Source organism: Lissotriton vulgaris, chromosome 2_1, assembly GCF_964263255.1.
Source record: "Lissotriton vulgaris chromosome 2_1, aLisVul1.2, whole genome shotgun sequence".
Lineage (NCBI taxonomy): Eukaryota > Metazoa > Chordata > Amphibia > Caudata > Salamandridae > Lissotriton > Lissotriton vulgaris.
Window position 1 is genome coordinate 276,053,188 of NC_141687.1, and position 26,236 is coordinate 276,079,423.

The window sequence follows — 26,236 nt, forward strand, 5'->3', positions numbered from 1 at the left end:
GTCCTGGGCATCAGGAGGGGCAATGCAGGGCCCAGGGGTCAGCACACAGGGCACTCCAGCAAGGAGGCATCCCCCATGGCGGTCCCTCCTGGGCCCCTCCAGCAGCAAGCCCCCTCCTGTTAGGATCCAGCAAGAACTCCAGGCATCCAGGGGTTGGGCAGGGCCCAGAGAGGCAAGCCTTCCCCTGGGCCCCAGCAGCCGCAAGCCCCTGGTAGATTCAAGTCAGGAACAAGAACACTTTACATGAGCTCCCAGCCTCTTTTTATACACAGAAATCCTTTGTTGTCCAAGGTGCAGGCAAGGGGCGAACCAAATACTGGTTCTTGAGCACTTTGTTTTGCTCAGCCCCTCTCCCTATTCACATGACAGGCCAGGGACATCAGACACACCACAGGTGGTGGAACCAGCATTGTGGAGGGAAGGCCCAACCCTATTCAGGTCCCAGGTGCACTTCTCCCTCCCATCAACATGCAGATCTCCTCATTCACCACCGGGGCAGACCCATCCTGACTCCTGGAGCCAGGCACACCAGCCAGCTCCAGCCAATCACAAGCCAGACAGTCAATTCACATGTACTGCGCAGACATGCCAACTCCTAGAAGTGGCACTTCCACACTAGACACAATCAATCAGCGCACATCATTGCGCAGCATTTAATCACACGAGTCCACACGTAGCCAAACTCGACCCTGCACTCCCCACACATCAGGAACTACCATGGACACTCATATCCCCCATGCATTCCTATGGGAGGGCAGGCCAATCTCACACACGCATTCAGAGAGCGCACGCACTTTACAATGCGCCACAGTGCTAAAGTGCGCAAAGACAAGAAATCACTATAATGATGTAACATTAAAAGGCAAAAAGTTCAGGGGTGAACCTGCCAGAAGGGCCAAGTCCAGCAGGGGCATATTCACCAAATATTTTTTGGGGAGGGGTATTAAATGCATTTATTGTCAGGTAATCTCCGAATAAAATTCAAAAAATCAAGTCCAACAAAATGAAGTAAAAGTAATTAGGCACCTACAAACTAATTCTAATCGAGCATGTGTCAGAAAGGTAGGTCACATAGTCTTCACTGTGGCTCAATCAAGGTTGTACAAGAGAGGGTAGAGCAGAGTGATAAGAAACAGAAAAACATAACTGAAGCATGCTAGGCACCCTCTCATATCCCACTAAGAAGTGTCCCCGTTCCTTTGGCCAAGACAAAGTAACTCCCGAAACCTAGGGCACATTCAGGACATTGAAGCACCCTCAACGTATACATCTGGCATTGCTGTGTCCGAAGGTGACATCATTTTGGGTGAAAATATTTACAGCCATAACAGGCGAATACAGGACACATGCCATCTTTCTCCCCCCTGGTGGGACTTCTTGGGTACATCTCGGACATACCTGCCTCTCACCGTCAACTCCCTGCCATGCTCTTACTTGCAAAATGCAGGGGGGTTGCCCATTGAAGATGAGACCAGGACCTACATACAGGGCATAGCTGCATGAAGTTTCATATTGTCAAGAGCAACTAACAAACTATTGGAAATGAATGCTCTTTCGCTCCGACCCAACGACATCTGGGAACCCTTCCTATCTTTTCTTCACCAACATGACTCCACTTTGTCGGCTGTTAATGATTCCGAGCCGGGGTCACATACAGGGTGAAGATTGACCAACTTTCCTAGTTTATCAGCAGACATAGTGTAAAGACAATTCGAATCTGCTTTATGTCGATGTATTTGCTCCAGCTCAATAGTATAAATAATCTGTGTATTGTCAAATTGTGTGACTTAAACACCAAATGGACAATTGGGTTTGTGCTCCCTTGATGTTGTGTGTTCTTTATTGATAAATGCCAATAAATACAATTTTAAATAAATTCAAAAAATACCCTTAATGTACTTGAACCAGAACGACAATATTTAGTTGTAGTGAGACACATAAAGTCATCCAGTTCCTGACCCTAAGCTTCCTTGAAATTTATTTGCAGAGTCAACCTGTAAAAAGCTAGACCTCTTTCTCCCAATGGTCAATCCTTACGCTGACAGTAAAGCAGCATAAACCTGCAAACCCCCTGACACAATGTCTTATAGCCTCTAGTAGTGCCAACTTCCTGGTGAGTGTAGTGGGATGCAGATCCTTGGTAAAAAACACAAAATGCTTTTCCACCAGCAGAACCATTTTCATAAGTACTGCCTCACACCAAATCACATTTCTCTAGTTATTAGATTCCACTTCTACTAATACAACGCCTCCTCTCCCCATCTCAGATTTTTTTGGTTTGGTAAAAAGTTTATTTGCCTTCCAGATCACTTAATGAATCTCAGTAGGTAAAGGGTGCAACAAATATAGTATCAGTGGCACTGGTAGCTGTAGTCCCAGAGAGTGTTGAGTTGTGGCAACAAACCACAGGGAAACTGTGCCACCTCTCAATTCTGCTCCTCCAGCGTGCTCACTTGAAGTGCCTCAGGTCCTGGCCACAGTCTCATTTAAACCATGACACCAGTTCAATCTGCAATGTTCTGCAGCACTCTACAGCTGAAGGCAATATCCATACTTCTCCTTCTGCCCCAACCTAGATTAGGATAACATTACACATGGACTGCCACCACCGGCTGTGATTCAGCCAGCGCTGATGCACAGGTCAGTTTACAAGCCAACTAGAACCTCCAGCAGAGATCCAGCCATGACCCTGAACACATGCCCTCCAAAGCAATAACAAGCTTTTCTGAGGACATGCATCACCAAGAAAAAAGGAGCCAGTTTGAAGTGCCAACAGAATGTGACCATTCTGGTCCCATGCCAGCCCCACCCCTGCTGTTGCATGATTTTGTTTTATAGCCAATTTTGCGGGTGAGAAATATCATTAGCAATCAAAGTACTATATTATTTCTGTGTCATTTCAATGGCTAGACATTATTGTCTGCTCAGACTATGTGGGTAATAATGATTGTTTTGCACGAGTGGCTCAGTAAGCTAATAGATTGACTCAATGCATCTGTGCTTGAGCAGCGATTAACATCCATTGCCTCTCAATAGGACTTAGTGAAGTACTCGGGTGACCTTGCAACTTACCAACAGCTGTGTTATACCTATGAAAGCACAAAGAAGACAGTCTCAGAAGCTTCCTCCACAAACAGCCGCTCTAGCATTTATGCTCGGTTCGTGGATACAAGCAGAACAAACATATCAAAGGGATCACACTGGAACTGCGTTCACTGGCAGGTACCACATTACTGGATCCACTATTACTGAACCGTACAGCGCTAAATTGACTGCTGACACACTGCACCATCCCTGAGACACGTAGGAGCTAAATTAACCCTAAGCTGCATCCTGGAGGAAACTTGGAGACAATCGGACCACCTATACCATTTCCATTTAGGTTGGGCACATTTATGAATCTTTGCTGATTGTCGAATGCAAATCGCGTTTTCAGTCCACTTGAAAGATTCACTATGCTGAGAAAAATACATTTAAAAAAAACATATTTGCCAAGATTGAGCACCTAGTAATATTAGGAGAGGAAGTGCTGAGAGGATAAGGGTGAAGAAAGAATTAAGTGGAAGGGCTGGAGTGGAGGTTAAGGACAATTTTTGACAAGAGATGGATAGTGAGAAGAAAGTTGAAGGCAAGATTGGTGGATAGCAGTCGAAGAGCTGCTGAAGAAAATGGTTCTGTGCAGAACTGAATTTGTTAAAGAAAATAAATAATTAAGGTACCAAAAGATTTTTAACAGCTTACCACAGCACTGTTAAATGCCAGGGTTGATGAATACCAGGATGCCTTGTTTTGATTACACCTCATGCCTCTTTTCTTCACCACCTTACACTTCCAGCATCTTTATCTCACTCATGTAACTTCTTTGTCATCTCTACTCTTGCCATTTGTCACTATTTTCCTATCTTTCTCCTTATTTCTCCCTTGTCTGCCTTTCTTTCTTATGCTCTGTTTCAAAGCCTGATGATAAAAAAAATGAGTTCTGTGTCCACTACTCAGAAATCGCTTTCAAAAATAACCACCGGTATGGCCCAAATGAGAAGAGAAGGATGAGAATTGCCAAGAGAGATGTCAATGGAGAAAGTAGGTGCTATGGGGTTGTAGGATGAGTAGCAGTGGAAGAAATAGTGAGTGGTGTAGGATAAAGGGTAATGGGCGGTACAGGGAGAGGGGGGAAGAAAGAAAATGGAGTGAGGAATGGATAAGAGAAAAATCAATCTCTCTAGATTAACTAGTTGTCCATCTTGCTGCTGTGAAAAGACCAAGATAGAGACCCAGAGAGAGGGAGTGACGGAAAGAAAGGCCGAAAGAGATTGTACAACCAAAAGTGAAAGCAAGTGAGAGAAACTTAGCTTTCTTTGAAGTAAGCAACTTAAAATGTCAATCCAAAGGGACCTTGGTTGTTGGCATTGGATGGCCTAAGAGAAAAGGTTTCTAATTGTTCTTATTTACATAGCTCTTTAAACAACCATAAGATGACCTCAAAACACTTGGAACAGGGAGATGTGGCAGGAGAAATAGAAAAAATTGACCAAGATTGAGAAAAGGAGAAGACACACTGTTGGGAATGAGAAAGGAGCCTTGCTGATGGAATGGTCTTCCCCAAACCAGAAGAAATAGTGCTCTATGAGTAAGCCATCTGTAGGAGTTTGACCAAGAAACACAGAGGCAAGGAAAAGAAGCAATAATGTGGAGTAGGTGAGTGCAGCAAGAACAGGAAAAGGAACGTCGTAGAAGTTTGGGATACGATCAGGAAACTACAGAGATCTAGAAATTGATGCACTTTTTAAGTACCTGGGTGGGCAGAGTGCCACCGAGGGCAGGAAACAGTCCACCTGTTTCACTGTGTCAACGGTGAAATCTCGTGATTATCCATGTGACTTGCATTGTGCATGGTGTCCAAAGCTGAAGAAGGCTAGGTGGAGAGGTAGAGAGGCAGTAATAGTTAGCTGGCTTCTGGATGCACTGAGGCCACCAGGGCTGGAAATGTCACCTCTTTAATTGCTGGGGGTAGAGAGTAAGGTAAGCAAAAGGGGAATATGTAAGGCCAGTTCCTAGGACCCACTTTCCTGACCCTAGTAAGTCTGTATCTATCATTTCTTCACATGGCCTGCTCTTGTTGATAAAAACTTTTTCCGAATGTTTTCTCCTATTAAGCCTTACCACTCTTTTTAGAAGCAAATTGTATGCATTTTTACAGCAATAAATGTATCACATCGTTATCGGACAATTACATAAGAAGTCTTACTTCATGATAGCACCAACCATTACAATAATCATACTGAAATACCTTTACTGTGCCATCAAAACATTTGTAAATAAATCACAGACCAGCTCAGGCATTCCTGCTGGGAGATATGTTCACAAATGGTCTTATATTCTGCTGCTACCAATACTCATTGACATGTTGAAACTTTAGATAGCTGGTCCTTGTTGTGTCGACACTATGATTACTCACTCTTGGTGATTGCTTTTGGTGCTTTGAGTTGTTGTACAGCCATCTTAATGCCAAATTTTTATGGCATCTCATGCATATCAGTTCCTAGAATATTGGATAGGCGCTGGCTCTTTGGACTGCTCTGTATTATGGAGTGCAAATTTAACATCCTATGTATTATAATACATAGACATGAGGGGCCTAATTAACTCCAACCGACATCCCTGCCGTTTCAGGGTCGTCTGACCTCGGATAAGAAGTCCAAAACTGCAATTACAATGCAACAGGTCATGGTGCGGTCGCAGACTCCCATTTCCCTTTAGGAGCTTGTGCAGCTGTCGGAAACCGACCGCAGCACAGACTCCCATAGAGAAATGGGTGTCACTGTAAATCCCTGCACCTTGTGGCTGGCACCACACAGTGTTCAAGTTCAAGTTCAAGTTCAGAAATTTGTATAGCGCACTACTCACCCAGAGGGTCTCAAGGTGCTTGGGAGAGGGTGGGTGCATTACTTATCGAATAGCTAGGTTTTTAGCTGCTTTCTAAAGGAGAGGTGGTTCTGTGTAAGGCGGAGGTGAGTGGGGAGGGAATTCCAGGTTTTGGCTGCTAAGTAGGAGAAAGATCTTCCTCCCATGGTGGATCTATTGATGCGCGGAATTGCGGCGAGGGCTTGATTAGATGATCGTAGTTGGCGGGTGGGTGTGTAGAAGGACAGTCGTTTGTTGAGGCATTCTGGTCCTAAGTCGTAGAGGGCCTTGTGTGCGTGGGTGAGGAGACGGAACGTTACTCTCTTGTTGACGGGAAGCCAGTGGAGGTCTTTTAGGTGACTGGAAATGTGGGCTTGACGGGGGATGTCCAGTATGAGTCTGGCTGAGGCGTTTTGGATGCGTTGGAGTTTTTTCTGTAGTTTGGCTGTGGTTCCGGCGTAAAGGGTGTTTCCATAATCTAGTCGGCTAGTGACTAGTGCATGGGTGACTGTTTTTCTTGTTTCGGTCGGGATCCAGCGGAAGATTTTTTTGAGCATGCGAAGGATGTTGAAGCATGATGATGAGACGGCGTTGACTTGTCTGGTCATCGAGAGGGAGGAGTCTAGGATGAAGCCCAGGTTACGTGCGTGGTCCGTTGGTATGGGTGCTGTGACAAGTACCGGCGGCCACCATGAGTCGTCCCATGCAGAGGGGGACGATCCTAAGATGAGGACTTCCGTTTTGTCAGAGTTTAGTTTTAAACCGCTGTTCTTCATCCATTCGGCACTTCTTTCAATCCTTCGTGTAGATTGGTTTTGGCGGTGTTGGGGTCTTTGGTGAGGGAGAGGATTAGTTGGGTGTCGTCAGCGTAGGAGATGATGTTGAGGTTGTGTTGTCGCGCGATGGTTGCGAGGGGACTCATGTACACGTTGAAGAGGGTGGGACTGAGTGATGATCCCTGTGGTACGCCGCAGATGACTTCGGTGGCCTCTGATTTGAATGGGGGGAGGCGGACTCTCTGAGTTCTTCCGGCGAGGAACGAGATGATCCAGTCCATCGCTTTTCCTTGTATTCCGATGTTGCTGAGGCGTTGTATGAGGGTGTTATGACAGACTGTGTCGAAGGCGGCGGAGAGGTCAAGTAGGATGAGGGCGACTGATTCTCTGTTGTCCAGTAGCGTTCGGATGTCATCTGTAGCAGCGATGAGGGCGGTTTCGGTGCTTTGTTTGGCTCGAAAGCCGGACTGTGAGGGGTCGAGTGAATTGTTGGATTCAAGGAAGGCGGCGAGCTGGCTATTGACGGCTTTCTCGATCACTTTGGCCGGGAAGGGGAGGAGAGAGATGGGGCGGTAGTTCTTGAGCTCAGAGGGGTCCGCTGTGGGTTTCTTCAGAAGGGCGCTGACTTCGGCATGTTTCCAACTTTCTGGGAAGGTAGCAGAGTTGAAGGAGCAGTTGATGACATCACGGAGATGGGGTGCGATGATGGAGTTTGCTTTGTTGAAGATGTGGTGGGGGCATGGGTCAGTTGGTGAACCTGAGTGGATGGAGTTCATCAGAAGGATGGTGTCTTCAGTAGTGATTGGGTTCCAGGCGCAAAGGTTGAGAGAGTGCTGTTTTGGTTCTGAGGTGGGTGGAGTGGGTTGTTCTTCGGACAGGTTTTTAAAGCTGTTATGAATGTCGGCGATTTTGTTGTGGAAGAAAGAGGATAGAGAGTCGCAGAGGTCTTGGGAGGGAGTGATGTCGTTGGTGCCGGCGGTGGGGTTGGTGAATTCTTTGACGATGTTGAATAGTTCCTTGCTGTTTTGGGCGTTGTTGTCGAGACGGTCCTTGAATGCTGATTTCTTGGTGGATCGGATTAATTGGTGGTGTTTACGGGTTGCGTCTTTGAAGGTGTTCAGGTTGTCAGTGGTTGGGTTTTTTCTCCAGGTTTTCTCGAGGGTACGACATAACTTCTTGGATTTCTTAAGGTCATCGTTGAACCAGGGGGCCTTTTTGTTACCTTGTTTGATCTGGTGGTTTTTCATGGGTGCTAATTCGTCAGCGCTGTGGGTGATCCATTGTGTGAATTTGGTGGCAGCTTGGTTTGGGTCCGTTGATAAGGTGGGGGGGTTTTGGTTAAGCGATGTGAAGAGCTGGTCGGAGGTGGATTTTGTTCCAGTTTCTTCGAGGAATAGGTTGTGGAGGGATGTGGGTAGTGGTCTTTTTGTAGCTGAAGTGAACGCAGCTGTGGTCCGTCCAATGGAGAGCTGTGGTGTGATCAAAGGAGATGTATTTGCTGGATGTGAAGATAGGGTCGAGCGTGTGTCCGGCTAAGTGGGTGGGGGTGTCAACAAGTTGTTTGAGTCCGAGATTGGCCAGGTTGTCCAGAAGGGTGGTGGTGTTGCTGTCGTTATTCTTTTCTGGGTGGAAGTTGAGGTCTCCCAGTAAAATGTAGTTCTCGGAGGTGAGGGCATGTGGGCTGATGAAGTCAGTGATGTCTTCGTTGAATTGTGTGCGGGTCCCTGGTGGTCTGTAGATGAGGGTGTCTCTAAGTGTGGTCCTCGGGTCGGTGTGGATCTGGAAGTGAAGGTGTTCGGCGGTCGTGAGGTTATCGTCGGAGTTGGTCGAGATTCGGATGGTGTTCTTGTGGACGATGGCGATGCCTCCTCCTGTTTGGTTGATGCGGTCTTTTTGGATGATCTTGTAGGTGTCCGGGATGGCTATGGCGATGTCGGGCGCTGATGAGGCGTTCATCCACATTTCTGTAAGGAAGGCGACGTCCGGTGATGTAGTGTCGAGTAGGTCCCAGAGTTCAGTGGCATGTTTGTGGATCGATCGGGTGTTCAGCAGGATACACTTCAGGTGGTTGGAGTCGGAGTTATGTTTGGAGGGGGAGGATTTGGCATGGGTCCTGATGCAGGCGAACTTGCAGGAGTGGCAGGCGAATGGTCCGTGGGTGTGTCCTGGGGCAGCTACGCAGCATTGTGGGGTGCGTCCGTGGTTAAGGGCAAGGAGAGTAGCGGCGTCATATGTTATGCGGGAGGAGTGGGTATTGCGAGGACCAGGGGGTCTGGCGCTGGGCGCGGTCCAGTCGTGGACGGGGGTAGACGGGCTTACCTTTGGCGCACCTTCGGCACGCATGGGGCGCGTCCGCTGCGCGCAAAACCATCTGTCATAACTGGATAATGGAGGGGGCGGGGCGAGGGAGGAGCAGCTGGGAGGCGGGTGCGTGCTGGGAAGCCTCGCTACAAGGCACAACAAACAAAATGGCAGCGATAAACGACCTGATACAGGGCGAGATTGGGGCAGACAGATGAATGGCGCTATGGGCGGTGGTACCAGCACAATCAGGCAATACTAGATATAATTCAGTCAGCAATGCGAGCGCAGAAATAAGCAAGCATCAATTTTAATGCAGGCAAGCAGTCAGAGCTATGATGCAATCAGCCAATAGTATTTCTTTTTTTTAAATCCAGCAATGCGAGCGCAAAATAATCAATCTGCACTGTTAATACTGCCAAGCAGTCACAACTACGATACCCAGGCAGCAATCTTATGCGAGCAAGCAGTCAGAGCCAAGAGCTGCGATGTCCGGCCAGGGAGCGTGGGGGAGCGACCTCTTCTCACGAAGATAGACAGTGCCTGCCACACGGTGCTGGGATGTACAGCTGCTAAGAATAAGGCGTAATTGCACTGAGATTAGCTATTATGACGATCATGCCAAGACATTTTGCAGTGAAATGATACATAGAGGATATCCTAAAAAATTATTTAAACACTCCTCTAAAAGGGCACGGTTCATTCCACGTGAATGCCTGCTAGAACTCAAACCAAAGAAAGACCTAGACAGATTGGTCTGAGTTACCACGTTTAGCCCAGACAGTCTGTACTCAATAACTGGCACCTCTTAGAAGGACTAGAATGTGCATTTCCGCGACCAATTTTTGCATACAAAAAGAATTTGAGTATAGGCCAACAGATTGTAAGGGCCGATATCACTCCCCCTAATATTAAAAAAAGAGCGATCTACTTGCCCAGTGGAATATGAAACCTGTGGAAGGTCACCACAAATGTGGGAATTGTGTGGCTTGTCCTAATACCATTGTGAGCAAAAAATGTGAACATTGTGGAACTAAGTGGAAACATCATATGTTTACAAACTGCAGGACAAGAAATGTCGTATGTGGTAGAATGCCCGTGTAGAAAAATCTATATCGGTAAAACAAACCAATGGGTTAATCTAAGGATTAGCCAACACCGATCGCGAATTAAGAAAAAAATCATTTTGGCCCCTATGGTTGAGCACTTTGTGGAGAAAAACCATAGTGAAAACGATTTTAAATGGTTGTCCTTATTTCTTTTTTCATTTATAAAAGTTTTTTATTGAAAAATATAAATGGAATATACATTGGCAGTTGTATACAGTACATTTGTGTTGGCTATAATTCTTGGCTTGTCTGGAAGAGAGAGAAGAAAGAGAGAGGGGAGGGGGGGCTATTGCGTTGTCTCTAAATGTTCATCGAGTGGGCCCCACATGAGCCCCTTGGGGGTGTGTTCTTTCGAGAAGTTGCCTGTTATATTGTTCGCTCCTCTCAGGAAGGTGACCCAGTTGATCCATGCTTTGAAATTTGCTTTCGCCGTATTTTCCCAGTTGGTTAGGATGATCTTTAGGGCAGCCGTTAGTAGCAGGTCCAGTAGGGCTCTCTCTTCCCTGTTGTTTAGGTTCGCTGTTAGGTGTCCTGTCGCCAGGCTCGCATAGCTGATTGTTAGGTCTGTTTTGAGCATATCGTTTATGAATGCGTTGATCTGTGCCCAGAACTACTTGACTTTCACGCATCCGAAGATGAGGTGTTCGAGGGTGCCCTCCTCCTTCTGACAGTTCCAGCAGTCACCTGATTCTGCAATGCCGACTTTGTGGAGCCTGGACGGGGTCCAGTAGGCTTTGTGGAGGAGCCAATATTTAGTTTGCGCCAGTTGTGGGGTTATTTTGTTCGATGTGGCTAAGCTCCACATTTGTGCCTGTTCCTTCCCATTTAGCTGTCTGCCTAGAAGTGTCTCCCATGAGTTTGTCGTTTTTTTGTTTAGCGACAGTGTTGAGGGGCTCAGTAGTTTGTAGATCTTTGCGGTTTGGTGGCCTGCCGAGTTTAGGGTTTCTACATATTTGACGATGCCTGGTGTTTCTCTGTGTAGCTTAGCTCTAGTTATGGCAGTTCTGATCTTTAGAAAGGTGTATAGTTCTTTGTTGGGGAGCTCGTTTAGCTGTTGTATGTTTGAAAAAGTCAGTTGTTTCCCCTTGGTTTCCATCTGTTTGGGGAGGCTGATTCCTCTGTTTTCCATGTGTCATTGTTCATTGTTGCCCCTTGGTATGTTATTTTAGTGTTGAACCAGATGGATTCCCATGTTGTACCTCTCAGCTTCTGTATCATTCGCCTGTCGATTTTCATCAGCGCTTCTCTAGTGTGTTTCAGTATTGAGTTTGACCTTAGGGGGTGTTTGTTTGCCGTTAGTATAGCTATTGGGTGCAGACCTCCCAGGAGATCTTTCTCCAGCTCTAGCCAGACTGGTTTGTACTGTTGCGTTTCGTCGATCCATGCCATCCCTTGTTTCGCCAGGCACGCTGTTTGGTAGGTTTTAAAGTTTGCCAGGTTGAGGCCCCCGAGTTCTTTCGCTAGTCTCAGTTTGGGTAGGCCGATTCTTGTTTTTTTGTTTCTCCATATGAAGGTGTTTATCATCCTGTCCAATCTTTTGTGGAAGCTTTCTGTCATTGGGATCGGTAGCATGTTTAGCGTGTAGTTTATTGCAGGTGTTATCATCATTTTTATAGTTTCTATCCTTCCCCACCAGCTGATGTATTTTGGCGACCATAGTTCTAGTCTTTCTTTCACTTTTTTTAGCAATGTTATGTTGTATTGTGGATTCTAGGTCTCTCCCAAACTGCAGCCCTAGGTACCTGAGTGGTTTTGTTTGCCAGGCTAGGCCCGAGTTCCCGAGCACTGATCTTGTGGTGTGGATGTTCATTGGTTTGCATTCCGATTTGTCTTTGTTGAGTTTGTACCCTGATGCCTCTGCGTATTCTCCTATTGTGTCCATGAGAGCTGTGATTGACGTTGATGGGTTTGTGGTTGTGATGAGGATGTCATCCGCGTATGCTGCCAGTTTAACTGTTTTCTCTTTGATCTTAACACCCGTGATCCTCTCATTGTCTCTTATTTTTGCTAGTAGGGGTTCTAGTGCTAGTAGGAAGAGGCCCGGTGACAGTGGGCATCCTTGTCTAGTTCCTCTTCCTAGTAAGAGCGTTTCCGATGTGCTTCCATTCACCACTATTTTTGCTCTGGGTTGTTGTATAGGGCCATTACCATTGCTATGTATTTCTCCCCTAGGCCGAACTTTGCCATGCAGTTCCTGAGGAAGGGCCACGAAACTCTGTCGAAAGCCTTCTCGGCATCCAGCGCTATCATGACCGCTTGCTCGTTACTCTGTGTTGTGTGGTTGATTAGGTGGCATAGCAGCCTTGTGTTGTCTTGCGATAGTCTGTGTTTGATATATCCCACTTGTGAGTTGTGGATGATGTCCGGTAGGACTCTGTTTAATCTATTTGCCAGCACTTTCGCATAGATTTTGCCGTCGACATTTATGAGCGAGATTGGTCTATAGTTCTGCGGGTATTGAGGGTCTTTCCCTTCCTTGGGTATTATTGTGATGTTGGCCTCACTCATGGTGTTGGTCATCTTGCCGTTGTGTATGCAGGCGGAGTATGTTTCCGATAGTATTCTTTTGATATTTTTACAGAAAGTTTTGTAGAACACGGTGGTGTATCCGTCCGGTCCTGGCGCTTTGTTCCGTTTTAGCTGGTCGATTGCCGCTTCGATTTCTTCTTCCGTTATGTTTGCTTCAAGGGTCGTTCTGTCCTCTTCTTTGAGTTTTGGCAGGTTAATGTCTTTTAGGAGTGCGCAGCCTCCGTCTCTGCTCAGGTTCTTATCTTCGGAGTATAGCTCTTGGTAGAATTGTCTGAAGACTTCAAGTATTCCTTTGTTTGTTGTTTGTGATTTATTTGTTTTGTCCGTTATTGCTGCTATTGTGTGTTGCCTTTGCTTCGCTTTGAGGTAGGACGCCAGTTGTTTCCCTGCTTTATTGGCCCTGCACAGGTTCACAGATTTGAATTTTGTTAGCCACGTTCCCGCTCGTTCGCTCAGGATTTTGTTCAGTTCGTATTTTTTTTTTGTGAGCTTGGTCAGTGTGTTCTTGTCCGCTAGGTTTGCGCAGTGGCCTCTTTCCAGTGCTGCTATTTCATCTTCTATCTCTGAAATTTTCTTGTTCCTGCTTCTGTTCATTCTTGATTTGATGTTTATCAGTTTGCCTCTTAGTGTTGCTTTGAGTGCGTCCCAGATGGTGCCTTTCCCTACCTCGTCGTTGTCATTATGTTCAAGGTAGTCTTTAAGTGCCTTCTCTATTTCTTTAACATTCTCTTTGTTCTGCAGGATGTCGTCATTCAGTCTCCATCTCCTCGTCGGGTTTTCATTATGTTTGCCATTTAGATCGAGGGATATGTGCGCGTGGTCGGAGATTGTTATTGGGGCTATCTCCGTGCTGTCGATTAGATGTGTGTGGTTATTGGACATCAGTATATAATCAATCCTGCTGTATGAATTGTGCGGGTTCGAGTAGAATGTGTACTCTCGCGCTGTTGGGTGTTGTAGCCTCCATGGGTCTGCTAGGTGGTGTTTGATGCATAGGTCTTTTAGGGTGTTACTGCTTTGGGAGTTGTGGCTCGGTCTGATCGGGTGTCTGTCCGTGGCCTGGTCCATCGTCTTGTTCATGTCACCTGCTGCGATCAGAAGGTCCTCCTGCGGAAGGTCGCTGAGCTTGCTGTCCACCATTCGCCAGAACTCTTTGTCTTCAGAATTTGGCCCATAGATGTTGGCCACGTGTATCCGATCAGTTCCTCTCTGGACACTTGCTATCAGCAGGCGACCGTCTTCATCCGTGTTTGTCTTTTGGATGGTGAGGTTGGCTTTCTTACTTAGGATAGTTATTACACCCCGTTTCTTTCCCTTTGCTGGCGAGCATAGGACGACTCCTATCCATCTTGCCTTGAGTAGCTTTGCTTCTTCCTCTGAGAGTTTGGTCTCTTGTAGTGTGTATATGTCCCCTTTAAGTTTCCCTAGGTGATCTAGTATTTTCCTGTGCTTGACTGGATGGTTCAGGCCTTTTACGTTCATGGATACCACCTTTAGGTTCGTGGCTAGACTGACTCTTGTTTGGTCTGTCATGGGGGTTCCGTGTTCTCGCTGGTGTTTCTGACTTCTTCCTGACCTGATACCGAGATGCCAGTTTTTGTTCTCTTGTGGGCCCTGAGTGCCCCCCCCCCCCCGAGGGTTCTAGTGAGTGGGAAGTGGTTATAGGTAAGGAAAGCATAAGAATGATATAGCAAAAGAAGAGAAAGAAATTATACGTTACAGAAATGCCTGTTTTCCCGTTAGCCTTCATGTCCACCTGTCCCGCCCGCCCTCCCTGATCTCCCCCCACCCCTCCCTCCCCCCTCCCCCCGCCTGTAGAAAAACGGGTGTGCGACAGCAAGGGTCCTCACACTCCCCCCCCCCCAAGTCCTTACATAGTCTCTTCCGCCAGTGCGGAGTGGTTGTTCCCGCGTCTGGAGTGTGAAGGGAGAATAAACGTGTGCGACCCATTGCGGAAACAGAAAAGAGGATATGTCTGTAGTTGGACCTCCTTTGTTGCTTCCTGTTGTTCCCGACATAGAGGTAGATGCGTTGGTTAGTATGTGCATGTTCGAGGTAGGTATGGTCGTTTGAGCTCAAGACTCAGGTTGTCTTAGGTGCTGGTTTCCTGTCCTTATCATATGTCCTCTTCTTCTGCTCCGTCTGTGGAAGCTCTCCTCTTGGCTCCCGGACTTTGGTGCTCCATTTCTTCTGGGGCCGGCCCCTGCAGGTACCTGTGGAGCTCGTTTGGGTCTTCGAATGTTTTGCTCCCATGTCTGTCTATGATTCTCAGTTTTGAGGGTCCGGCGAATGAGAAAGTGATGTTGTTTTTCCGCAGGGTCTCACGCTGGGCTAGGAAGCCTTTCCTCACTTCCACCGTTAGTCTAGAGAAGTCCTGGGTGATCGTTACCTTCTTTCCGTTTATCACCATTGGCTTGCCCTTCCTGGCCACTGCGAATATTGCATCTGTGTGATTGTCTCGTAGAGGTTTGCATATGATTGGTCTCGGGGTGTTGCTGTTTACTTGTTTCTTTGCTGGTATGCGGTAAGCTTTGACTAGTTCGAGCGGTTTGTCAAAAGTGAGACCAGTCATTTTGGGGATTATGCTTTCCAGCATCAGGGCGCATGCTCCCGGGGTGTCCTCTTCATCTTCGGGTACCCCCAGTAATCGTATGTTCCCCTTGCGGCTTCTGTCTTCCTGCTCTGCCATGGATCTCTGTAATGCTGTTGTTCTCTTTATGACTAGGCCTAGGTCCTTGTGCGTTATGCTGGCGCGGTCTTCTAGCTGGCCTATCCTTTTCTCTGCCTCATCTATTCTGCCGTTGGCTTTGCTTTGCTCGGCTCTTATTGCTATTAATTCCATTTGGATGTTGTCCACTATTTTTTTTGTGGCTTTTGCTAGGTCATTACCCTCTGTTATCTTCCTTAGTAGTGTGTCCAAAGTGGTTGTCTCATTGCCCTGTTCTCCTCGTTCCTTCGCGGGTGAGGCAGTTAGATCGTTTTTGTTCTTCTTTTGGACATTTGTAATTTGGTTGCCTTCTCTCCCTGCCATTGCGTCGAAGCCCCTTCTGACCTGATGTGTTTGCGGTCTCACTTCTGTTGGTTGGTGTTTTGTGGGCCCTATTTTTAGTCTTCTGTCCTCTTTGGTGCTAGGGATGGGTGCTGTGATTAGGTTGCAATCCCTGAATCTGGGTGACCACTTGACCACTCTGGTCCTGGTCTTTGACTCCGCCAGCCTTCTGCGATGTCTCCCTTTTTGTCCCCTATGCTCTTGCCTAGTTGTTACCTCTCACTGCGCCTTGTGGCGTTCTATCTCCAGTCTGGCTTGTCTGGCTTGTTTCCATCCGCACCTGCTCTGGCGTGTGCGGGCTTGCGGTGGATTGTTACTTTACGTTCTTGCGGCAACAGCGTGCGTCCGGGATCTTCCCTCAAGGGTTGTACTTGTCACCGGCTGCGTGGTGGAGGGAAGGAAGGCAGGAAGGCCACCCCTATGTCTGTCTGTTTGTCGAAGTGGCAACTTCGTTCTCTTTCCTCTCGCCACTTCAGACGCCTTTATTTGTGCTTGGTAAGATGGCCGTCCCTTACCCATCACCACTACTATCGCCTTTATTTGCTTGTGAGGTGGTAAGACGGGCGTCCGGTAGATCTTGCTCAGCGCCTCGCTATGTGAAAAGACGGCTGCCCCTTGTGCTTCTCTGCCTTGTCGAGATTGGCCGCTGCGATCGCTTTACTCTCGCCGCTGCTTCCGCCTTTATTAAGATGGCCGCCCTTTCCCTCTTCGCCTTTGCCTAGATGGCTGCTTGCTTCTTGCCAAATGGCTTTGACTGCTCGCTCTATGGGTCGCGCTGGGTGGAACCGCTGCCTCGTTCCCCAGCTGTGTGGAGGACGGCTGCCTCTTGCGCTTCTCTGCCTTGTCAAGGTTGGCCCCTGCGGTCACCTTACTCTTGCCGCTCCTGTCGCCTTTATTAAGATGGCCGCCCCTTCCTTCTTCGCCTCCACCAAGATGGCTGCTCCCTTCTTGCCAAATGGCTTGACTGCTCGCTCTATGGGTCGCGTTGGGTGGAACCGCTGCCTCGTTCCCCAGCTGTGTGGAGGACGGCTGCCTCTTGCTCTTCTCTGCCTTGTCGAGGTTGGCCACTGCGATCGCCTTACTCTTGCCGCTCCTGTCGCCTTTATTAAGATGGCCGCCCCTTCCTTCTTCGCCTCCACCAAGATGGCTGCTCCCTTCTTGCCGAATGGCTTTGGCTGCTCGCTCTATGGGTCGCGCTGGGTGAAGCCGCTGCGTCATTCCCCAGCTGTGTGGAAGGCGGCTGCCCCTTGCGCTTCTCTGCCTTGTCGAGGTTGGCCGCTGCGATCGCTTTGCTCTCGCTGCTCCTATCGCCTTTATTAAGATGGCTGCCCCTTCCTTCTTCCCCTCTGCCAAGATGGCTCCCTTCTTGCCAAATGGCTTGACTGCTCGCTCTATGGGTCGCGCTGGGCGTTAGGGGTGCTTTTGGCCTGGAGCGATCTTACTTGAGTGTCGCTTCACGTCTGCAGCTGTGGTTGTGGTTGGCGTCGCTGGTTCTGCCCGTCGCCTCTCGTGTTCGCCTTCCTCCTCTGGGGTCAAGCCGCCATCTTGCGCTCGCTCCTTCCTCTCCTGCCCCGTTTCATTTATTCCCCGCCGTTGTTCCGCTCTTCCCACTTTCGGTCTTTTGAGCCTCGCGCTGGGTGCCTCTTGTATTCCTACATGCCCTCTTAGCTTTGTTGCCGCTTTTGCTCGCGTTGAACTCCGTTGCGCGCCGCTCGTTCGACTTGGGGGTCGGGAGCTCCGGACTTAGGTGTGTTGCCTTCTCGCCATCCAAGCCACGCCCCCAGGTCTGTCCTTATTTCAATCAAGAAAAGAGACCGGTGGACGTTGACCGATCATTATTGCAAAAAGAGGCATATCTAATCCGAAAGTTTAATTGTACACTGACGGGACTTAATAGCTTGACAGAATTATCAGGAATTTAAAAATGTAATAAAGTTTTTGGCCACAATTTGCGTTTTCACTTGCATTGATTGTCTATGACCGGTGCATGAACCTATGGAACAAGTGTCTATGGGTGTTCACCCATAATGACTGCGCAATGAATTGTAAAGTACATGACCCAGAATTCATCCTTTTGGAGTTTTTTAATAATAAAAAGATTAGGAGGTGCCAGCGTAATTAGGTAGAAACCATAGCTAAGAAACATCAAAACTGACTATGCAGAATGCTTGGATAATCTCCGTAGGATTTATCGCGGTGTTCCCTGATGTTTGTGTTAAACAAACTACATGGACCATAACTCTGAGCAAGAGATCACATGATATGAACTAGGTATTCCAAAATGGCTGCTCCAGCAGAAGTGTAGGAGGATTGATGTCTGAGAATACGAGTGGTAGCAGCAGGTAAGCCATGGCTTTGACGGCTTTTAGCTCCCCAAAATGAACAATAATCATGCCAGAATATAATTCCCCCCTTTCAATCATTTTTAGGGTCGAGTTAAAATAGTAAAAGAAAAGCGGCCATTCAAGGTGAGGGAGGTGCCAACATACAAGCAGGTATGTCGTGGTACACACTTTAAACATGCTTCAATGATCGTGTTTATGGTGCGATATTCCTATAGAAGTAGTTTCCGCTTCAGATTGTACTGGGCACACGCGGCAATGAAATAAAGAAAATTCGCATGCTGCATTTTGAATATCGACTTCATGCACAAGTAAAGGTATGATAGACAGTATATTGATTCAAGACAATGCCCCACACATGGTTGGAAGCATGCACCTTTAATATACGCCCGCATTCTTTTTGTTAGAATCTTCGAGTGACATTACAATACAAGACCGCCAGACGGCGACGTCGCACACCTTGAGCTCTGTGTAAAAGGTATGAACATAACAGGGTATCCCCTTTTGAACTTCTCAATAAAACCTGATCCCACCCCTAAAAACAACTTTTCTCTCATTGCAGATAATGAGATAACGCCCCGTTGTTCGAAACGTTCTCTCTTTGAATAAAATAGGCTGACTTGAAGCCTTTTTTCGTTTTGTTGACCTTCAAGGCAAATGATCCAACTAAAGACAAGTACTTCCTTCAGAAAATGAATTGTGCAAAACATGATATAGGAATAGGTAGCAATCTAGTAATAAATCTTAAATCTCTTTCTGCATTCTATACAGAAAACTGGCAAAGCCCTGATGACAGTCCGGGAACTAGTTTCCCTGGACTAGAAACGCTTCGGCACAACAGAAGGAGCAAAAAATATCATTAAGAGTTTTTGAATCAGTCAAGGCTGATTTATAAGTTATTTCCATCTTTTGGCTTTGCTCCTTTGTTTTGACTTTGTCTTTTTCCTTTGATTCTGATTGATTCGATTTAATGAAATTATAAATCTTTCATGTGTATTTGTCAAAAGTTTTGTTTGTGGAATGTATGAAATTTGTAAATATATGGTTGTAAATAGTCATGTACTGTAATGTAAATATTATGAATGTATTTTCCTTTTTGGTGAAATTTTGAAAAAGGTATAGAAAAATTTGATAAAGTAAATAGGTATAAATAAAAATACCATGTCAAACTCATACTTGCCCCTTTCCATATAAATAATTTTGGTTAAACATGTCGGGTGTAGGCACTTTTGTGATTTACGGGAAGTACAGGGAGGCACAATAAGTGCCCCCTCGGCCCCCAACCGGAGGCCACAGTAGTAGGCCGACAAAGAAAGCCTGTTGGAAAGCAACATCATAATCCCGATGGAGGAAACACCTTCCATAAGGGATAATAGAGGGTTTCCGACTAGCCAGAATGACCGGCTGGTTTGAATTCCGACGTAATCGACTTTTCGACCGTCATCCTAATTAGACCCGAGGTGTTTTGCCTATGACAGTATGAGACGTCTCGTGTACTACCATCCAATCCTGCAAATATTTTAAATGAAATGTGTGCTGTTAAATGAAATATGAAAATAACATTAACTAAACAAATGTACTTAAACTTTTCCATTAGCCTATATTTTTCTAATGCAGCTTGGGGGGTGGGGGATCAGTGAAATCTTTTCAAAATATTTTTTAAGTCTCGTTATGCTGCAACCAATTCAACAAATACATAACATTACATAACATTTCAGTTCTTTCGAAGTTTACTACCACAATGTGCTAAAAAATACAACATTTAACACTGTTGAATTACTAATGGGAGTGATCATCAATAAGTTTGACTCAGACATTGAAGATGGTTCTGTCCCCACTGTTCATTATCTTAGCCCCCCTCACTTATTTTGGGCCTAGTTGCACCCCTGTGAGAAGCTGTTCGAAAGCTGATCATTTCAGATTAGATTAGATGCAGTCTGAGAAGCAATGTTTTATTAAATTGTGAATGCTGTGCTTGTATGCAGCTGAAAAGAGATCAGCATGTAATAGTTGACCAGATGTTATCCATGTGCATAGGCATGGCACATTTACCACCATCCTCTCGCACGACTTGCAGCAGTAAATGTACTTAGGGGCACCTAGCGGCACTTCAGCGTTAGCGCTGGAGCTTTACCTATCTAGCTCTGGTGCCACGCAGGTGTCCCTTTCTTCACAAAGCAAGACTTTAGTGTTGAACAAGACCAGATCGTTAGATGCCAGTGGCATAGCAGGTTCCAAACATGGTTAGTGGTTTTCATGTTTATACATTGTGTGTTTCTTCTAAACTGGTGCAAAAGACTCTACATTTTCAATCCAGGTACCAAGAAATGACCACCAGCGTATGATTTAAATTTTGAGGCAGTGTATTATTTTATTTTTTTGTAATCTAGAGTCCGGGTTATTTGTTATGGTACCATTTTTCACGATATCATGCCTCAAAGCTGAAAGTATTTACAACAAGGGGTGGTGAGGGACAGAGTCTCTGAATTTAGCAGAAAGCTCTCACCCAGTCAAGAGATCAGGGCTAGATCCAACACCGTTTTTTAGCTCACTGCACCATCCCAGTTTCAGAACCTGGCTGTATGCAAATTAGTCTGTTCCTGTCCCAGTGCATGATGGGAACAGGGCAAACCAAACTACAAAAGCCAATTCTTACACTGGGAAGGAAACAAGCTCCCGGGGACCGGTTTCTGGCATTACAGCCGTCTTCGGCCCGGTTTGCTTGAATCCTGATGGTGCAATGAGCAAGGGTCTCACATCTGAGAATACCCTTCCACGCTTAGGGTGGACAAAAATATTTACAACAAGGGGTGGTGAGGGACAGAGTCTCTGAATTAAGCAGAAAGCTCTCACCCAGTCAAGAGATCAGGGCTAGATCCAACACCGTTTTTTAGCTCACTGCACCATCCCAGTTTCAGAACCTGGCTGTATGCAAATTAGTCTGTTCCTGTCCCAGTGCATGATGGGAACAGGGCAAACCAAACTACAAAAGCCAATTCTTACACTGGGAAGGAAACAAGCTCCCGGGGACCGGTTTCTGGCATTACAGCCGTCTTCGGCCCGGTTTGCTTGAATCCTGATGGTGCAATGAGCAAGGGTCTCACATCTGAGAATACCCTTCCACGCTTAGGGTGGACAAAAATATTTACAACAAGGGGTGGTGAGGGACAGAGTCTCTGAATTAAGCAGAAAGCTCTCACCCAGTCAAGAGATCAGTGCTAGATCCAACACCGTTTTTTAGCTCACTGCACCATCCCAGTTTCAGAACCTGGCTGTATGCAAATTAGTCTGTTCCTGTCCCAGTGCATGATGGGAACAGGGCAAACCAAACTACAAAAGCCAATTCTTACACTGGGAAGGAAACAAGCTCCCGGGGACCGGTTTCTGGCATTACAGCCGTCTTCGGCCCGGTTTGCTTGAATCCTGATGGTGCAATGAGCAAGGGTCTCACATCTGAGAATACCCTTCCACGCTTGGGGTGGACAAAAATATTTACAACAAGGGGTGGTGAGGGACAGAGTCTCTGAATTAAGCAGAAAGCTCTCACCCAGTCAAGAGATCAGGGCTAGATCCAACACCGTTTTTTAGCTCACTGCACCATCCCAGTTTCAGAACCTGGCTGTATGCAAATTAGTCTGTTCCTGTCCCAGTGCATGATGGGAACAGGGCAAACCAAACTACAAAAGCCAATTCTTACACTGGGAAGGAAACAAGCTCCCGGGGACCGGTTTCTGGCATTACAGCCGTCTTCGGCCCGGTTTGCTTGAATCCTGATGGTGCAATGAGCAAGGGTCTCACATCTGAGAATACCCTTCCACGCTTAGGGTGGACAAAAATATTTACAACAAGGGGTGGTGAGGGACAGAGTCTCTGAATTAAGCAGAAAGCTCTCACCCAGTCAAGAGATCAGTGCTAGATCCAACACCGTTTTTTAGCTCACTGCACCATCCCAGTTTCAGAACCTGGCTGTATGCAAATTAGTCTGTTCCTGTCCCAGTGCATGATGGGAACAGGGCAAACCAAACTACAAAAGCCAATTCTTACACTGGGAAGGAAACAAGCTCCCGGGGACCGGTTTCTGGCATTACAGCCGTCTTCGGCCCGGTTTGCTTGAATCCTGATGGTGCAATGAGCAAGGGTCTCACATCTGAGAATACCCTTCCACGCTTGGGGTGGACAAAAATATTTACAACAAGGGGTGGTGAGGGACAGAGTCTCTGAATTAAGCAGAAAGCTCTCACCCAGTCAAGAGATCAGGGCTAGATCCAACACCGTTTTTTAGCTCACTGCACCATCCCAGTTTCAGAACCTGGCTGTATGCAAATTAGTCTGTTCCTGTCCCAGTGCATGATGGGAACAGGGCAAACCAAACTACAAAAGCCAATTCTTACACTGGGAAGGAAACAAGCTCCCGGGGACCGGTTTCTGGCATTACAGCCGTCTTCGGCCCGGTTTGCTTGAATCCTGATGGTGCAATGAGCAAGGCCCTTTTCTAAATCATTTTTGGCCACTATAGGTGTGGCAGGGTATACTCAGACATGAGTCCCTTTCTCACTGCTCCATCAGGATTCAAGCAAGCCGGGCCGAAGAAGGCTGAAATGCCAGAAACCGGTCCCCGGTAGCTTGTCTCCTTTCTGGTGAAGAATTGGCTTGGTAGTTTAGTCTGCCCTGTTCCCATGATGCACTGGGCCAGGGACAGACTGATTTGCATATAGCCAGGTTCTGAGCTGGGATGGGGCAGTGAGATAAATAACGGTGATGGATCAAGCCCTGATCTTTGGACTGGGTAAGAGTGGTCTGTTTAACTCAGACACTCTGTTCATCACCACCCCCTTTTCTAAATCGTTTTTGGCCACTATAGGTGTGGCAGGGTATACTCAGACATGAGTCCCTTTCTCACTGCTCCATCAGGATTCAAGCAAGCCGGGCCGAAGAAGGCTGAAATGCCAGAAACCGGTCCCCGGTAGCTTGTCTCCTTTCTGGTGAAGAATTGGCTTGGTAGTTTAGTCTGCCCTGTTCCCATGATGCACTGGGCCAGGGACAGACTGATTTGCATATAGCCAGGTTCTGAGCTGGGATGGGGCAGTGAGATAAATAACGGTGATGGATCAAGCCCTGATCTTTGGACTGGGTAAGAGTGGTCTGTTTAACTCAGACACTCTGTTCATCACCACCCCCTTTTCTAAATCGTTTTTGGCCACTATAGGTGTGGCAGGGTATACTCAGACATGAGTCCCTTTCTCACTGCTCCATCAGGATTCAAGCAAGCCGGGCCGAAGAAGGCTGAAATGCCAGAAACCGGTCCCCGGTAGCTTGTCTCCTTTCTGGTGAAGAATTGGCTTGGTAGTTTAGTCTGCCCTGTTCCCATGATGCACTGGGCCAGGGACAGACTGATTTGCATATAGCCAGGTTCTGAGCTGGGATGGGGCAGTGAGATAAATAACGGTGATGGATCAAGCCCTGATCTTTGGACTGGGTAAGAGTGGTCTGTTTAACTCAGACACTCTGTTCATCACCACCCCCTTTTCTAAATCGTCAAAGCTGAAAGAGCATTTAGGAATGGACCACCATACCATGACAAATTGATGAATTCAGCCCCACTTGGAGTGGAGTATATATGATATTGTAGTGCTGTGCATTGTGGCAGTGGAAATAACATTTTACTACATTGGTTTCCACTGCTGACTGCCCTGCTCTATGGCTTAAAATGAGATGGGCCAGACTGATACAAAGCGCCCTTCGATAGTTTTCAAAATAGATGAGCTCCAAGGCACAAATCCAGAATTGCAGTTGCAGTGCCTTTGCCCCCAAGCTTGCATTCACACCCCGACCTTCGGACGGTTGACACAGCTATGTGCTTTCAGCTGTCTGCTTCCACCCATAGTAGTTGCACTCAGCAAGATCTGTTCAATCGAGCCGTCGATACAGCTCCTGATGCAATCCATTTTGCTCAGTTGCATCCATATATTCTCATTGACAGGCGGCTTTTCTTTTAGTTTCGTAGGTTTATCTTGCGTTTTTTCAATGTCCCACCCCAGGATTTGGACTTGTACTGAGGGCCAGAGTGCTATTGGTGCTAAGTGACGGATTTTAAGGATGTTGTTTAAAATTAGTAGAACCGAGAGTGGTGTTTATAATGTTAATTTGAAAGAGGTACCTTTATTGAGACTTTCTTATTCTTGGAATTAAATTCGTAAATTAATTGAATTAAATGTATTTTCCTTACCTGACGCACTAATGGGATGGGTGGAGGTGAAATTTGGTTTTGGTTGTTTTGTAATTCCTTCTGCTTGTCTTATCAAAATGTCTGCGAGAACCAGTGCCTTATATACTAAAATTGTCGGAGGTGAACGTATTCTTTTTTACATTCTTAATTTTTGTTTGTTCTCAAAGCAGTTAGAGCGACAAAGACTTCTAACGCCTCTAATTTCCCGTCTCCAGACAAGTCTCTAAAGGGGAAAAAGCAGAGGTGAGAAACATCACTTTGATTCCTATAAGATTTTCAACATTTGGATCCTCCCTTCTCATTTTACTCAGTGAATGTCTTGTTGCCGTGTCCACTACCTGGAGATAGCATTGGTTGAAGGCCTTTTTTGCTATGTTCGGGATTGAAAATGCGCTCCTATTTGGAAGATGTATGCAAGCTCGGGCACCTGTGGTACCATCGTAACTAAGGGCCACTGGATCTGTGATTTGTTGAAATGTATTGTCCTCTTATCTATTTGCAAGACTCTAAAAATGAGACACCTGGTAATTGGGTGAAAACTGTGAACAAATTCGGCATGTGGAGCGCTTGCGATAAAGGCCGGAGGTCGGATTTATCGAAGGGTCTGAGCCATTTATAGACAATGGAGTACGCACTTTGATAACTCTGTCCCCCAACTGAGCACTTTGAGTTGAACCCCACAATAATATGCTTGAGATACTCCTTTTCCCTTTATCCTTCCTAACATGCTGTTTACCCTCTCATCACACATGCACATTTCACCCCCCTTTATTTGTGGCAGCTTGTTCATTTCTGCATGTCATTTGTATGTGTTCTGGTGTTAGAGGCCCTAGTACATGGAGAGCATGTTTAACTATTAATTGCAACCTTCTGTCCTATGTTTAAGGTTATATTTTGCATCTTTACATTTTAGGATTATAGGGCGGTATTTTGTTAAGAACACTCGAAACATCCTATTTCCCATCTGATGAGCCAAGTACATTACGTACAATCAGCTGATCCTGAGGCACAGATTCGATCTGGGCATTCAGGATTTCTGCAATAAATATTAAGGAGGTTCAGCTACCTGCTGTTTATCTCAAGGCAGGGCTCTATGCATATTCATTGGTCATACTCAAACCGGACCTGTACACAGCACTCAAGAACCACCATCAGTGCCATGAACTAGAGGATTTTCCAGTGTAAATGTCGAGTGTTTTGTTACACTTAATGCTTGAACGTAGCTTTTTTTACTAAGGAAATGACATAATGACAGTATGAGGTGAGTGTTGTGTCCCACTCCTCACTCATCTAATGAATGCAATGATGCCATACTGTCTGTGGGGCGGAACATGCAGACACCTTTCGAAAGGTAATACAAAGGTGGAGTCTAGTTTAGAAAACAACGGATCATATTAGAGTGCTTTCCAAGGGGAACGTTTCGCTCCCTTAAACAGTACTATAAAAATCCTCGCTCTCCAACCTCCCCTTCTTTCTATTCCATATATCTATACACACACACACACACACACACATATATATGCGTGCGTGTGTGTAGAAATGTTTTGATATCGTGTTTTTTATACTGCAAACACATTTGAAATACTTCTGCGTTATCAAGACGGAATTCAATTTTCAGCTAAAATAAAAACCATATGACTCCCACAAAGCCCAGACAGGCATTTTGCAAGTGAGAATTTATCATCGGGTCTGGTAAACAATGTCTCCTCGTCTAACAGATATTATAAATAATGTTTTTCTAAGCATTTTACAGCCTTGTCACGTGTTGGGAACGCCGGAGAGGGAATTGAATGACATGTTGCAGGCATCCGCTAAGAAGGAAACACATCCTGAGCTTTCTGCTCTGTAACTTTGGCCACCCGCCCCTCCCCCTGCTTAGGTCCTTTAGAGTTTCTTTTGGATCAGCCCACGTCTCACTAGCCTTCGCACAACATCCATGGTGGTAAGTAATCTGTGGATCAAAATGATGGATGCAGTGGGCCTCTGTTCTTAATATCTACATA

General features: G+C 46.4%; 1 protein-coding gene across 2 annotated transcripts in view; it reads left to right on the forward strand.

The window, feature by feature from the left end:
* The window catches only part of BCAS3 (BCAS3 microtubule associated cell migration factor), a 3,998,327-nt gene that overhangs the window by 3,858,358 nt on the left and 113,733 nt on the right, over positions 1 to 26,236 (forward strand). Inside the window, exon 24 of one of the 2 annotated variants that reach the window (XM_086954924.1) lies at positions 24,401 to 24,476. The exons of the other annotated variant lie outside the window; for it this stretch is intronic. Within the exon in view, the coding sequence (XP_086811050.1) occupies positions 24,401 to 24,476 (76 nt within the window). The remainder of the gene's footprint in view (positions 1 to 24,400; positions 24,477 to 26,236) is intronic. 2 annotated transcript variants of the gene reach the window in all.